Here is a 16458-nt window from a genome sequence, read left to right on the forward strand (position 1 = left end):
GAAGGCGTTGTGTGATGTCTAGTGACTTTCTTGTGTCGTTTGATTGGTGAACTAGACTTTTAAACGTCATTAGCGCTTAAATTGGATTGACGCAAACAGCGGCCAATGCGGAAGTCGAAGTCATAGTATTTTCTTGACAGTGTTGCGAGTAAAACATACAGTGTGTTGATAGCACATGGAGAAGAAATAAAGAGATTCATGCAAAATCAAAAGTGATTTAGTGTGTCTTTAATCCTTGCATACCTGTAGTTTCCCAGTTTGACCCAGACAATTTGCTTGTAGTGAGGCTTCTTGCCGGCCCTACAATCGCTGCAGGACCACGGCCCCTCAGGCATCTCCATCTCCAAACACTCCGGGTGGAAGGAAGCTGGGCATGAGTCGCAGCACAGCAACTTGCCTCCTACATTTGTATGTATGGATGGACACAAGTATGAGTGTGTGCGTGCGTGTGTGTGTGTTTGAAGTGGGAAATGAGTATGCAAAGAGAGGAGGAGGGTATCATTAGGCCAAGAGAATTTAAAACCTGGACAAACTCTGAATCTCATTTGCAGACAAGCCTAAGAACATTGTGAATGCAATGAAACAAGTAAATAAAGCGTCAAGTTAGCAGGTACAGTGGACCCTCCAAAGTTGAACACCGCCATAGTGGTAAAAATCTGGACTTCAGCCAACATTTTCTGGAAAAATGTCTCATAAGTCAAATAAAACTTGGTAGTTTAAACCAGCATCAGCAAATGTTATTAGACTATTCATGATTAACACCACAATTGTATTTTGATTTTTTTGGACAATTTTGTGATATCGCCAATGAAAAGGACTAGTGATGGCACAGAGGAAAACTGTGTGATAACCAGAGAACCAGAAATGGCCCTTGTGACATAGTAAGGGCCTCGCTACTCAGTAAAATATAGTCACCTTCCTAAAATAATGGCCTTGATCATTTTTTCAGAAAATACAAAAAACTGAAACAAATACTGGATTGGATATATTTATTATAAGCATAAGTACAGTTCCGTTGTATTTAACTTTTTTTGTACAATACATTTGTATTGAATTATTTTGAATTGTTTGTTTTTAAACTTTTATTTAAGTATCATTTCTATTTAGTGAGCTGCAATATACTTTGATTGAATCATTAAGTACAGTTTTTTTTTCTATATTTAAGTACAGTATTAACGTTCAAGCTGTGCATAATGTTACAGTGGATTGTAACAGAACCAATTTTTTTGTTTTTTTAGGAATAAAACCTCCGTCTCATTTTTGATGAACACTTAGGCCTTCTAGGCGGCACGGTGGAAGACTGGTTAGAGGGTCCGCCTCACAGTTCTGAGGACTGGGGTTCAATCCCCGGCCCCGCCTGTGTGAGCCGCTTCTCCTCACTAGGGTCGCGGGCGTGCCGGAGCCTATCCCAGCTATCATCGGGCAGGAGGCGGGGTACACCCTGAACTGGTTGCCAGCCAATCGCAGGGCACATACAAACAAACGACCATTCGCACTCACATTCACACCTACGGGCAATTTAGAGTCTCCAATTAATGCATGTTTTTGGGATGTGGGAGGAAACCGGAGTGCCCGGAGAAAACCCACGCAGGCATGGGGAGAACATGCAAACTCCACACAGGCGGGGCCGGGGATTGAACCCCGTACTCAGAACTGTGAGGCTGACGCTCTAACCAGTCGGCCACCATGCCACCTATGACAATTATTTCATTATGAATTACATGCAGAAATGATTTTTTTTTTTACCACGCTGATACTAACATAAATAGCATGTAGCTAATGACTTGCATAAAAATTACCATCGAACCCTGTCATTTAGTGGCACATTTTGTCTATTGTGATTGTAAAATGTCTGGCATCTTCTGCTACTTCATCTTAGTTGTATTTCATTGTATTATATCTCCAGTTTTATGGGCAAAACAGAACTGAAATGACAACAACATCCTTTATCATCTTATGTTCAACTTTGGCGGTTCCCCGGTACACGCAATGCAAATTAGAGCTACTTTTGTAACATATAATCCATTGTTGGAGCTAGTCATGGCTCTTGTTAGGGCTCCTGAAAGACAACCATGCGGCATGAAGGAGGCTGAAAATGGTAGGCCACCCCTGCTTGAGGTCATCAGCTTGGTTACCACTTTAAATGCATCAGCTACCGCATGTCTGGCAATCAGATTCAGAGTACTGTACCAAGGGCCTGTCAACTGGATACACATGCAGCAGCCGGACGGGACTCCAATCAGCCAGTGATCAGGTGTTTGAAATAAAAATTATAAAAAACAAAGACTGGCAAAAAAAAAAAGCAGGCATGCAGTCCTGCCAATAAAGCATACTGCTCCCCATCACACATACTGCACCTTGCATAGACCAGCTTGTATGGAATTTTCAGTGCCAATTTTGGGCCAGTAACGTATAATTGAAGTGTCACTATTTTTTCCTCTGAGCTTGCGTGCATCTCATGTCCTCATTGTGATTTAATTCCATGCAAGGCAGGTCAAAGGTGCAGAAACAGGAGATATGCCCAAAATGTCAATTCATCTGACAATTTCAGTCAAAAAAACCCTTACAATTGGGGTCAGGGTTGAAGCAGGGGGAAGCTGGACATGGCCTTTTGCGTAAATAAAGCAAGCCCACAGTGCTCAAGCAGAGAAGCAGTGCACCTTCACAAACCATAGACGGAGCATGAACCAACGCAGTGCATCCAGCATCGTCGCGCTATACTGCCGTCGATGTTCTTTAACTGACCAATTAGAGTCAGCGCAGACATACATGTCAAGAGTTCATAGCAGAGATCTTCACTCAGCGTAAGCTAGTCTCATAAAGGGCCCCATGCAAAAAACAGAGTTCATTGAGTGGTGAACTTCATTGACTGAGGTCAAAATGTTGCATTCACCAAAAAATTATCATCAATTCGTGAATCAATTTGAATCATGGGTGCATGGGTGAACAAAGAGGAGATGTCTCACTCCTCGTTTCTTTTCATGAACAAATTTTGAGTAAACAGTGTACATTATTTGCTCTAATAATGGCCATGTGCATATTTTAGGGCAACAGCTATCCAATATTTGTAGAATCACTAGATCTATATAATTATTAAACACTATACATGTGCATGTAAGGTGCATGTATTATTTGTGTCTAGTGTCACGTTCTACTGTAGTATCTGTGACTTTTGAGTTTTTATGATTTTAAAAGGCAGGGCCTGGCCTGGTGAGTGGCGTGGGTGTCGGCAAATGCGAGTGTACAGTTGGCTGGCTGTTAGTTTTGGCCATCAGTAGCATGAATTTGTTTATTACGCGTTTGTTTTCTTGCCCACTTCCGTAATTTCCTGATCCCAGGTGTGTTCCCTTGTATTGGCGATCGTGGACGTGCTGTTATGGTACACATTGCACTTTATCTTCCTTGTTAAGTGTGAAAATATCCCAAACTTTGAACATTTTCTATTTTACTGATTCTTCCCTCTTGGCTCGCCACCATTGTGCCAACGTATTTTTACACGGGGTGGTGTGTCCAACTGCAGTAACATTCGTCCATGTGGAAAAATTATGCTTGCAAAGCTTCAAGGCAGAGATTTTAGTATCGGGTGTTTATTAGACTTTTAATGGTAAAAACAGATGCTTTTTATATCGTATATATTTAGCATTTTTCATTTTAAAACTTTGATTCGATGATTTTAGACTTCATACCGATTTTATCGGCCTGACTGGTATCAGCCGATAATTAGCATTTTATGCTGATCGGCTTTAATGTCATAATTCGCCGGAGAGGACGTTCGTTTAAGGCTTGCTTGAGGTATGTTCACATACTTTTAATACGATACGGCTCGCAGGCAACAAAAACATTATGTAGCCTAGCAGCTAGTGCTACCACTAACGGTTGTACGTAAACATGCCACCGTTCTGTCGAATCATGCTCTAACGTTTCAGTAAAGTAATTTAATTACAGTAAGTTAGCACCCATTATTTCTGTCATTTCGTAATGTTGGTTTGACATGACTGATTAGAATGCATGATCTGACTAGAGCAGTGATTTCCAACCTTTATGGAGCCAAGGAACATATTTTACAATTGAAAAATCTCATGGCACACTAACAAACAAAAATGTCAAAAAAGTGGCTATATTAATTACTGTATGTACTTCCGGCCATCAAATAGAAGACCATTCATTTGTTCTGTCTGTCATTATGCCTCACTGGCATAAATAGATGAACAAAGATACATTATTTATTGTAAATAAATAGACATTAAATAGTCATTTAAATAGACATTGCTCCATGTTGTGATCGGATCGTTGATCGGTTATCGCTTTTTTTAAACTCGCTGATCAGTGATCAGCCCCAAAAATCCTGATCCTGTAAAGCATATAGGATTTATAAAAACAATACTAGAGTAGATATTGAATACAATATAATATTTTTGATTCTACATTGTATTAACATTTTATTACTATATTATCATATTGGTGAATTATGATTATTTATCAGCGTGATGAGCCAAACTGTATTTGTAGAAATTGGCCGGAATTAATGAATCAACATTGTTAATTATGTAAATTTTTTAATGGGCTCTATCATGACACATCGGCTTTATATGAGGTGAGGTACTTATTTTTTCACGTGATCGCCGCCGCACATGGCAATTATTTAAGGTTTTGCGTATATCAGCACGTACGTCACTATTTGAGGGAATATGGTCACTGTAATATTGGTCAAGGTCAAATCATGATGGAAGAAGAAACAGAATTTATTCTTTGGTGAATCCAACAGGCAGTTCTCAAATTTAATTAAAATATAGGATTATATTTGTTTTGCATGCGACCCAGAGTTATCTGTTATTTAAAAGGGATTCATGATGAGGTTATTTATTCAATGCACAACTCTGCATGGCGATGAACTGCAGATTGAACCAATCAATAAAGGTGGCACCTGAAGGCTTTGAAATGAAAGTGGCATTCAAAAAAGGAGAAACTGATCAGGATGGGAGCAAGCACAATACAAACACAAACCAGTGGGGACAAAGGAGAAAGAGAAAAACTGTTCAGTTACCTTTCCCAACATTCTTTTTGGTAGCTGACGAAGGAGAGGGAATCATAGGTAATTTCAACTCAGCACGATTTGACTCAGTCAGAAGGTAGTGGGACTTATAGGCATATGAACTTAATATGGTGTCAGTAAGGTCTTGCACTAACAGCCCTACACAAGACACACAGGAAGAGACGGGGGTGAGCCGCAGTCAAACTTAAAAAATAAAAAAAAATTAAAAAAGAGAAAGAACAAACACTGTCTCTCACACATACTCACAACACAAGAAAGAAACATGTAAAACAGTTTGGCCCAACAAGTGGCCGGACAGTACAGGACTTAAAAAGGCAAATGGCCGTCAACATTTTTCAACATCAACATCTGGGACATGAGAAAATCTTTCAAGTGGAGTGCAAAGTAACAAGCTTGGAATTTTTGTAATAGAAAACAAACAACAAATGACATTTAGCAGCTCTACTAGTCATGTAAAACGGTGCCAAACAGGAAACACGCAATGCAAAATATCAAAAGTGCAGCTTCCACCGTGCAGTAGAGTTCAGTTTGATACAGTTTGTATTTTTTTCCCACATTGTCCAAAACTGGAAATTAATGTTGGGAACGATAAACCAATGCGACCGGATATCCGTTCATAAAGGAGAGAGATACAACTGTATCGGTAGCAGCCTCCATAATAGATACATCGGTTGTAGAGCTGTGGAGCAGATATCCCGAGGCTAGGAATCGGTTGCCTGAGGCTTTACAGTTTTCATCTCTTAAAACAAGCGTGAGAACTCTCGCGCTGTCCGTTGTGGACGTAACGTTATGCTTACAACCAAAAACAGCAGTGGTGGGTACTACCGACACGACTAGTTTAACTGCATTTCTCTGTCGCATCACTATTTCAACATGAAATAACTTTTCAATAGTTAAGCTACTTTTGTGGTCACAGCAATAGCAAAGTAGTGCTCACAGATGCTACATTTCCCCCGGCAGTTGTAAACACTGAATGCAACGTAACGTTACGTACCTTATCTAATAAGTCCACCTTCGACACCGGGGCAGGCCGCAGATTGTAAACATGCAGAGAATATGTCAAAAGTGGCTACATCCCGGCAATTCCCGTGGACTATATACCTCAGCAAACTAATGCTTCTTCTCGAGCTCATTCAGTCCACTTATACGTTCCAGTGTTGGTACTTTGCGACCCCAAGAAGAAACTACCAAAAGGACACACAGCCAGTTGTGTCCTAAAGCCAATCGCCAGTCGAGCAAAGTTAGTCATCACTACTTAAAGTTAAAAAAGTCAGTCACCACTCAGCAAGCAGTGCGATTGTTTAAAAAAAAAATAATAATAATAATAATAATTTGCGTGTGTGCAGTGGCACTCCTAGCTTGAATTCCACTGTGTGCTAGACCTCCTTGGCTCTTTGTTTGTTTGTGCAAATTATTTTCTCTTCAAAATAATTTGTTTGTGGATTAGCGGGCACGCGCATTTTTTATTGAGACAAACGTAACACAGGCCCTCCCTCCATCCGCTAGGTGGCAGTGTTGCTGTTTCTGTTGATGACTTGACTGCAAGTAATTTTAATATAGGAATCCAACAGTCTATGGTCCGACCCTGCTGAAATTCCCAATAAATTAACCATGGTTGAACAATCTCGACAACCAGCAGCCCCGTCATGAGTAAAATTAGTAAAATATAAATAAATCACCTTCTTCATCTGTCAGCAAGATACAAAAATCATCTTATTATTAAAGTGATTAAATAATAACAGCGGCTCGCTCTCAAACATAGTTTATATATATATATATATATATATATATTCTCAACGGAGACAGCAACACTGCCGCCTAGCGTATGGAAGGAGGGCCTTCCCGTACGTGTGATTTTTGTTTAAAAAATAAATGCACGTGCCCGCTGATCCACAAACGCACCTTCAACAATTCACAAGTTAAATTGAAGATTTACAAATGATAAGTCATGATAAATGCACACGCAACATTAAAAAACCCGTGTAAATCGCAGCTGTACGGTTTTTGTGGATTTTGACAAACACGTGGAAATAATTTGTGGATTTTAAAAACACGTGGCAATCAGGGATATAGTTGTTGATTTGAAAAACACATTTGAATCGCGGATATATTTGTGGATTTGAAAAACACGTGCAAATAATTTGTGGATTTGAAAAACACGTGTGAATCGCAGATGTATTTGTGGATTTGAAAAACACTAGCAAATAATTTTGAGCCATATCTCTCCCCATACTGGAAATGATACGAAAGTCTATCTGTAATATATTTTACAAAGAGTGGAGCTACACTGCAGTCCATAGTTTGGTACACAAGAGAATCATCGTCCATTTTTGTTCTTTATAATTTTGTCTTTCTTGTCATTGTTGAATTCACCGTACTACTCCGACTTCAAACAACTGTTGTCACGCAATCTACATACTTCATAGTAGAAACCCATGCCATATCAGGATTTACTGTTCTAAACCAGACAAAAGGCAAGAATAACTGAACTGTACCACTTGGTGGAAACATGCCTAAAGGATGTGTGGTTTGCAAAAAATGCTTCTCCAAAATGAGCCCAGAACAAAAAAATACAATCATGGAGGGCAACAAGGACTTGTTTTACATGAAAAATTGTTTAAAAATCACAGAAATGAAAACTTCCTCTGCACCACCTGTTCAGGGTGGCCGTAGGAGTGTGTGTTTGCGTGAGTGTGCTTGCTACTTGTAAGACAGGGGGGCAGGGCTTACCTCTGGCACAAAGGAAGCACCAGCCCACATTGATTGGGGATGTGAGGAGGCCGTTCTTCTTTGTGCTGCTGTGGCTGCTGCAGATCATGACATGATGTGTCAGGATGGCACTGCCTGCCGCCACACAGCTGTCCCCTGTGTGATACGCCACTGGGCAGCGGATGCAACGCATCAGGCGACCTGGACAGGGGAAAATAAAGATTACAGGGGGTGCACAATGTGACAACGTGTCATTTAAGTGAGGGAAATTGCAGAAATGCCCAAAAATATGTACTGGTGTCGCAAAATGTTTTTACACTAAAATAATTGTGTAAATTATTTGTGACAGATGGTATTTGAGAAAAGCTTATTGCTTATCTGATTTCACTTACAACTCCCCACCCCCTCCGCCCTCCCACCAAAAAAACCCCAAGTGGCTCAAAAAAATATGTGCACCTCACATACATATTATGTATTGGTATTAGGCAAAATATTTTTTTCTTACTCGAATAATCAATGAATTGATCAGTACCAACCCCGTCCCTGTTAAATGAGAGACTAATGTATATGACATTCATGTTTTTAATTTAACTACTGAAATAAATTACTCAATGAGTTTGCCATGATATTCAAATTTATTGAGATGCACCTGTATGATTAAAAACTATACCGTATAACAAAATGCACCATTATCTGGATACATTTCCATGAACTTGTCAACGTATATAGTAGGATGCTTCTGGTATGACAGCATCACTATAAATGAAAGAACACTTTCTCTTAATGCACTTCTCTCCAAGGTGAAAGAAAAAAACGTTTTCACCAACATTAGCTTTGTTAAATGTTAAATCCACTTTTGACAATAGATTAACTTCAGGAGGCTTTGTCTAGAATTATATCCAAGTACATAAGAAAATGTAATCTCATACTTCACTCTAAATCACGGATGTCAAACTCAAGGCCCGGGGGCCAAATCCGGCCCGCCACATAATTTTATGTGGCCCGCCAAAGCAAATCATGTGTGTCAACTTCCATGATTCTTGCTAAAGTCTGCTCCAAATTTTTGTATATTCATATGTAATAAATAGTAACGAACTATTGTAAGCATGTTTTGCCTCCAAACATTAGACATTGATATGGTTTTAAAATTATAATGGCCCTCTGAGGAAAACCGTATCTACAATGTGGCCCGCGAGAAAAATGAGTTTGACACCCCTGCTCTAAGTACTTGAATAATTCGAGAATGTTTTTACCTTTGCTGGCTCTCTGCAGGTCTCGCTCCAGACAGCAGGTGGCGCAGCTGTGCTGAGGGCAGCTGAAGCCTCCGCCAGTGCTGCTGGTGGTGCCTGGGAGTTTACGTACACAATCGTCATGGTAGTAACATCCGCATCCCATCACCGAACAACGTGTCACCTCCTGGCTTGCTTTCTTACAGCTGAAACACTGGTGATTGCCTAGAAAAGGGTTACAGAGAAACTGAGAATGCAGAATGCAAGGACAGAGTGGTCGCCAAAGAAAAACGATTCACTTACCATTTTTACATTCCAGGCAGGTGAACCTTCCTTCAGGTAGGGACGTCAGACCGAGACACTCGAGGTGGAACTGCCTGTTGCAGTCACCTTCACACAGCACCAAATTCTCACCATACACCTCGCAAATCTACACATAAATGTCACACAGGTCATTACATAAATGTTTGAAAGACAGTAAAACAGCATATCACTGGCGTCAGGCCAAAATTACTTATGTCCAAATTTGGTCAATTCCATAGTTTTTCACAAATCTATACTATTGGTCAGTCCCCATGTGTGTGTTATCTTTACAAATTACTGATCAATCTAAAGTGTTGAAAATGTCTTGCTCTCGTTTACGAAGCAATGTTAGTGGTTTTGGTTTCTTGAAAAATGATGGGTTTGGAGAGGCAAGGTTTCCGCCAAACACCAGCAATATCTGGACTAGTGCTGACCTGGCAGACGGTGTCCCGCTTCCCGGTACTACCGTCCTGACGAGACAAGCCAGAGTCCACAGACTGAGTGTCTGAGGCATCTGCATCTGCAGCTGCTGGACTGTCAAAACTCTTCCCAAATAAACCCTGAGACAAGGTCAAAAAGACTTAATGTTATTATGTACTTGAAAAAACAGCAAATGGGCAATATGTCAAATATAACACAAACAATATGATTAAGATGAACATTTTCAAATAAAAGGTGTCCCAATATGTTCATAAAATACAGTCGTGCCTTGAGCTACAAGTTTAATTTGTTCCATGACCACACTCGTAACTCAAAACACACACACCGGAAAACATCTTTACCCATCGAAATGAATAGAATTGCCATTAATCCATTCTAGTCTTGGCCCCCCCAAAAAACTTTGTTTTTTTTTTAACAAGGAGAAATAGAACTCTATAATATTGTACTTTATAGAAAGAGAGTAATAACACAATTAAACAGAATGCAGAGGATTATAGAGTTTGAGCATCATCATTTAATGCTGCAATCCAATTCATTGTGCTGCTCCTTCTGATGTGCCCACCTTGGCCACCAGGAGGCACTATAATACAGCTATGCAGACAGACACAAATTCGTAGGTTAAGAAACTGTATATGCCTGTGAGTATTGTTACATTAACTGTCTACATGTTTTCCGCCACCATTTGTGTTCAATATATGTTGTTTCTAAAATAGCAACTTTTGATGCTAACTATTAGCATGTCAATGGTGTTTGCATTGTTTTATTAGCATTAAGCTAAGGAGACTTTCCTAAGGCAAAGCGATGTTGTTTTAAATACACATGTAATTCTCTTGTTTTATGTTTAGTTTGACAGTAACAGACATTAAACAGGTTGAAGCTTTTTTTTGATGAATTGTTCAATATTTGGCAAACTGCTGATTATTGTAAAGTGAGTTAAATTTTAGTTCACTACCACCATACAGTGCTCGTATCTCAAAGCACAACATCAGCTGAATGACAGCTCGTATAAATACTCTTAAATCGGGTCACTTGTATCTCAAGGCCACACTGTCGTACCTATATCAGCTCGTGTGTAAGCCTGCTGATCTTCTCCAACCCTAGCACTGGAGAAGGAGCAGCTTTCTATCTCAGTGTACATTGTGTGTCATGACAATAAAAGGCACTGTATTGTATTCTATTCAATTCTACCTGTGGATCGTTGAGGCCTCTGGAGTCTGAATCTGATGTGTCTCTATACTGAGAGGACGCCATCTCCACATCTGTGGATGCTCTACTTCGCTTCTTCAGCGGTTTACAGGCGTCAGATATCTCGCTGGCTCCTGAACAACGACAAGGAGGGAAATCAATTAAAGAAATATGTTTTATTAAATGGAGGTAAAGTGTGAAGGAGCGTGATCACCAACCTTTCTGGGAACCTGCCCTTGGTGTGGCCTCGGGAGCCATCTCTGCCTGAAATGACAAGGTGAAATATCAAAGTTTGAGAGGAGCTGAAGTTTGGAGGTCAGTCAAACTCACAAAGAATGTTTGTGAGTTTGTACAGCAACATTTGCATAACAATACTGGATGTACAGTAAATTGAACCTAATGGATACACCAATACCAGTATTTGCGCTGATACTGTCCATCTGTACTTATACTGGCACTTGAAAAAAATACTCCGATACTAGGACACCGATACCACTTTACCAGTCTGACATATACCTTCTGGGCAGATGGAAATGCCTTGTGTTACAGGCTATATTTAAGTGAAATGTTTGGTAAGACTGTTAAAAAACAAGCAGTTGGACGTTAAAATGTCAGTAATTTGTTACTCTAAAAAACATCATATTTGAGTGAAACATTGGCAAGTTTGAAGATGAGTTTGTGTTTCAGAAACAATATGATTAAAATAAAACACATTTTCATCACAATTGCAAGACAATGGTATTATCAAATATCAGTACTTAGGATCGGTGAGTACTCAAGTAAGTGGTATTGGTACATCCCTAATAAATCAAATTTTGTGAATTAGGATAGAAAATGCCTTTTAGGTCAGTGGAGTTCCAATTTATTAAAGCAAAATGGTTGCACCACTTCACATTGAAATTTCAAGATGAAAACACGTGTGCAGGAAATGTGTCTAGTTATAAACCATCTTAGCGCATATTTACAAGTCTGTCCTAGATTTGTTTGCACTTTGAAAAGTTTCATATACACATGACAACTTTGTCAAAATTATTCAGTTCACACAGACCTGCAAAAATGACTAAAAACGCTGGAATGTGCATGCCAGACCAGGAGACGTCTTTAGAAAAACATTACTGGCTTGCAACACCATTTTTGTTTTCAAAAACCTCTACTTTGAGATCCGTGTCCAAATGTTTGTTGTTATGTACACAGATGGTCACAACAAGCTTTTTAAAAAAAAAAAAAAAAAAAAAATGGATTACACATAATCTATTGCAAACAGTGCCTCTGTCTTGATACCTGCTCCTTTTTGGTTTTCTTTTTTGGGACAGGCTCATTGCCTCTCTCGGACTCCGACCTGCTCCTGACTGACCGCCGCTGCAGCTTCCTTTCTTGAGAACCTGAAGACCCACAAAAATATTGAGCTTCCTGGTTCCTTACTGCTCCAAAACATCCAAGCCGGTGTTCTACAAACCATGTGGACTGCTGTGATGAGAGCCAGGAGATGAGGTGGGCTGTGTCCCGCCCTCCTCGCTCCTCCGACTGGCGGGAGATTCTCTCCTCTCCTCTCCTTCGTCCTCCATATCGTCCACGTCTTCCTCTTCCTCGGGACTGGGCTCGGGTTTAGCTCTGCTGTCCTGGTGACAACATCCAACGGTGTATGAGAACTCACTGCGTATACAGGATTCTCCCACTATCATGCACTCCCCCGCTACGGTGTTTTGCAGATTCTACAGCGACCGTTTTATATGGGTTTTTAAGGTCTCCAAGCAAGACTACTGCTACAACTGTGAGCTCCGGTTCTAGTCGTCGTTATCAGAGAGCAGAGAAAATAGGTCTGAAAGCAGTTGTTTGAAGGTTTATAACTACTGTAACATCTATGAAAATGTCCATTAACCCGTCCATGGCATCCATGTTAGCAATAAGCTAGAAAACTTTCTTCAGATGAAATCCTATAATTTGGTTGAACATTTTGGGGTTTAAATATATATTATTTAATTCTCTTTTGTTTCATGTGTGACTTTAACCTGCTTTAGTTTGACTCAGCTTGAAGCAAGCACGCTTTACCTCTTATTTGGAACTGTGCAAGTGAACATGAGAAGAGGTGCTAAGGAACACTCAAAATGTGCTTTAATAAGTTTAAATGTTTTCAAAGTGTGTTTTAGGGATGAAACTATTATTAAAAAAATATATACGGTTCTCTCTATATGGTGGATTTTCATCTATTACGAGTTGGTTTGGAATACATCCTCCGCGATTAATGGGGATTTACTGTACAACATATCTAAAGACTTTGTGTTTCACCCACCTCAGGTGAACAGTAGCCCAGGTCAGGCTGCCTGCCTTCTCCCTCGACTCTCTCCTCTTCTACCTCCTCTTCCTCTTCCTCCTCCTCCTCCTCCTCCTCCTCCTTCTCCTCCTCTTTTTTAGGTGAGGGAGCAATTTTTTTCTGCAGGAGAGGCCAGTCGCACTTTGTGATCTCCACGTTCAGCCTCTTCATGGTGATGGAGAGAGGCAGCAGCTTTCTTGCTGCTGCAGTTTTCCATGCCCTGACTGGTGCTGGAGAATCCTGCTTGGCTCCCACATCAGAACCAGCGTCCTGTTTAGGGGAGACAGACTTACTCTGGTCCCCTCGCAGGTTCTTCTTCTCATTTGAGCCATTGTTGTCATCTGCGTTGGAAATACTACACTGCCGACGTGGCAGCTGTCTCCTTGGTGGCTGCTCTCTCTCGGGCGACTTCATTCCTCCGTCTTCTTTCTTATTGGTTGAGCCACTGGAGCGCCGGTTCCGCTTTTCAGGCCGACCAATGGGTCTCTTTGCAATTGGGGCTTCGTTAGGGACCGGGTCGACGTAAATGAAGGTGTAGTTGTCGATGCGCTCCTGACGCGTCATTAGGAAGGCATCTTCCGCATGGCCCACGCCCACTTCCCACTGAGCACGCTCCCTCTGAGGGATCGGCTTTAGAAGCTGGAAAAGAAAATATTCAGTTGATTGTATTTTATTTCTCTCAATATGACAAGAGTTTAAGGATGGCAAATATGAGACTTTTTAATACCAATTTTTAGTGTTCTAATTTACTCAATATGACCCGTTGGAGTGGGTGATTAAGGCACAATATTACAACTAAAAATATTTTATTTTGTTATATTTTTAATGTACCATATAAATTAAGTATGAAACATTTTACAGTGATTGAACCTCCCAGGTATCAGCATTTATTAATGCAAATTTCCTAAAGCTATAATCTACAACGTTTTTTGTTCGATAAAAAAAGTCATTTTCACCCAAGCCACTACTAGAGGAGATGACACAATGCTGATAAAGCCATTTAGCTCCTCTAACATCTTGCTGTATTTGTCAGTATCTTGTTTTTTATATTTTGTGAATGCCCTATTCATTTCTCGCGCTGGCCCGATTGGTGGTGTACTGCAAATGACGGCATGGATATAATGCATGTCCTTCAAAACATAGTAAAAATGTTGTAGAATCACATATAAGGGGCCTACATCATATTGAACCGACTGCTGTGTTCTTTTGTTGTAATGCAGAATTATAGCTTAGGGGAGGAGGGGGAAAAAGTAACATACGATATCTTTAAACTCTTTCAAATATTGAATAAAGATATGATTTTTCAGGGCGGCACGGTGACCGACTGCTTAGAGTGTCTGCCTCGCAGTTCTGAGGACCGGGATTCAATCACGGCCCCGCCTGCTTGGAGTTTGCATGTTCTCCCCATGCCTGCGTGGGTTTTCTCCGGGCACTCCGGTTTCCTTCCACATCCCAAAAACATGCATGGTAGGTTAATTGAAGACTCTAAATTGCCCGTAGGTGTGAATGTGAGTGCAAATGGTTGTTTGTTTATGCGTGCCCTGCGGTTGCCTGGCAACCAGTTCAGGGTGTACCCCGTCTCCTGCCCGAAGATAGCTGGGATAGGCTCCAGCACTCCCGCGACGCTTGTGAGGATAAGCGGCTCAGAAAATGGATGGATGCATGATTTTTTTGTTTTACACAACTGTACAACAATGGGGCATTATTAATACCTCTCTATACAAGTGACACTTTTAAAGATAATCAAGGCCTTGATTTTGTAAAATTCTATTTATCACCTTTTACGACTGGAGAGCTTTATGAAAATTCTGCATTTACAACAACACAAAACAGGCTGTGTTTAACATTGTGGTTTCAGACGTTAAATAACTATCAAAATATAGAACTGTCCTGAGAGGTACTTCTACTGCAAACTATAAACACAATAATGAAAATATTGTTAAAGAATACCTCTCTCAGAAGTGTGTGCTGTTATACTTGTGCAACAATTTGGATACAAAACTGTACTGGGCTGCAATATATTACTGCTGCACCTAACGTTGTGGTCAGTGAGTAAATATTTGTTTACCATCTCTCTTCTTTGACATCGGAACATATAAAAAGCATAAATTTTGTTATTGAGTATACTGAACTATAAATATATGATGACCTCTTTTTAAAAGCTGATAAAACACATTTGATAATATAAAAAAGGCCTGACAAAGAATATTATTTTGTTGACATACTTTGTGTTTTTCCACAGTGTTTGTGGTCTTGCGCAGCGTGTCCGCCTGGAGCTCATCAAACTGTTGCTTGCCCTGGTATACAACGATCCTCTTCTCATGGATCCACGCTCGCTCTGCCACACTGCCAAAAAACTGGACGTGGTACTCCCTGTGACCTGCATTGCAAATTAGAGTTGATGTTTTTTTCCTTCTCATTTTTTATTCTTGAAAATCTGTCCAAACAGCTAAGTTTGCTGACCTCTGGTGTTGATGCGTGTGTGGACCTTCATCTGTGGGTCGGATGATACCATGCAAGGCCACCATGGGTAGGTGCCCACTTTGGACCACACTAGATCGCCAATGACAAATTCTTTGCAGAATCCTGTCTCTTGGATCACTGAGGGTTGATTGACTTTTGGAACCTGCGAACAAAATGTCTACTTAAAATTCAAAGTTTGATTATTTCTTCAATGAACTGGAAATAGCTCTTGCCTTTGGTTCAGTTTGGATAACGGTCTTCAGAGGCTTCTCCGTCTGGTCTGGTGGAGCCTCTCTTGGTTGTGGCTGGACGTGGGTGTCCACCGTCTGGCCCATGCTACTCGCCTGGCCTTGGACGGGCTCCAAGCTCTGTTCCTGGATGTGAAGCTGTAGCTTTGCGATCTTTTTCCTTTTCTCCTTCTTCCTCTCGTGTCGGCGCTGCACCTGAGCCGCCTCATTTTTCTGAGATTCCTTCTATAGATGAAAAAAAATATACAGAAAGGTAAACAGTGGTAAGACATCAGTTACGTTTTGGGTTCCTTTTCAAGCCTAAACAAATTTGGCTCTGTCTGTGTGCATATACAGAATCAAACCCTGCTCAGAGAAGATGATGAGAAGCGAACAATTTAGCGCCAGTTTTTCATTTTTAGTGATATGCAATACACAGTGGAACCTCTGTTAACAAATTTAATCCATTGACTCAGTTCCTATTGAAATTAATAGAAATGCAATTAATCCACTCCAGTCACAGAACAAAGTTATAAT

General features: G+C 40.5%; 1 protein-coding gene across 4 annotated transcripts in view; it reads right to left on the reverse strand.

Annotated features, from left to right (window-relative positions):
* Positions 1-16458, reverse strand: part of nsd3 (nuclear receptor binding SET domain protein 3) — a 34575-nt gene that overhangs the window by 12433 nt on the left and 5684 nt on the right. The window contains exons 3-16 of one of the 4 annotated variants that reach the window (XM_061767606.1): positions 15928-16167; positions 15695-15857; positions 15457-15611; positions 13211-13870; positions 12377-12539; positions 12202-12302; positions 11139-11184; positions 10924-11054; positions 9729-9854; positions 9295-9421; positions 9016-9216; positions 7784-7963; positions 5045-5068; positions 244-400 (exon numbers count right to left, since the gene is read on the reverse strand). In XM_061767606.1, coding sequence (XP_061623590.1) covers positions 244-400; positions 5045-5068; positions 7784-7963; positions 9016-9216; positions 9295-9421; positions 9729-9854; positions 10924-11054; positions 11139-11184; positions 12202-12302; positions 12377-12539; positions 13211-13870; positions 15457-15611; positions 15695-15857; positions 15928-16167 — 2474 coding nt within the window. Of the gene's footprint in view, positions 1-243; positions 401-5044; positions 5192-7783; positions 7964-9015; positions 9217-9294; positions 9422-9728; positions 9855-10923; positions 11055-11138; positions 11185-12201; positions 12303-12376; positions 12540-13210; positions 13871-15456; positions 15612-15694; positions 15858-15927; positions 16168-16458 lie in introns of all 4 variants that reach the window. The other 3 variants (XM_061767605.1, XM_061767607.1, XM_061767608.1) reach the window with 3 other exon arrangements.

The sequence above is a fragment of the Phyllopteryx taeniolatus genome, chromosome 3 (assembly GCF_024500385.1).
Source record: "Phyllopteryx taeniolatus isolate TA_2022b chromosome 3, UOR_Ptae_1.2, whole genome shotgun sequence".
Lineage (NCBI taxonomy): Eukaryota > Metazoa > Chordata > Actinopteri > Syngnathiformes > Syngnathidae > Phyllopteryx > Phyllopteryx taeniolatus.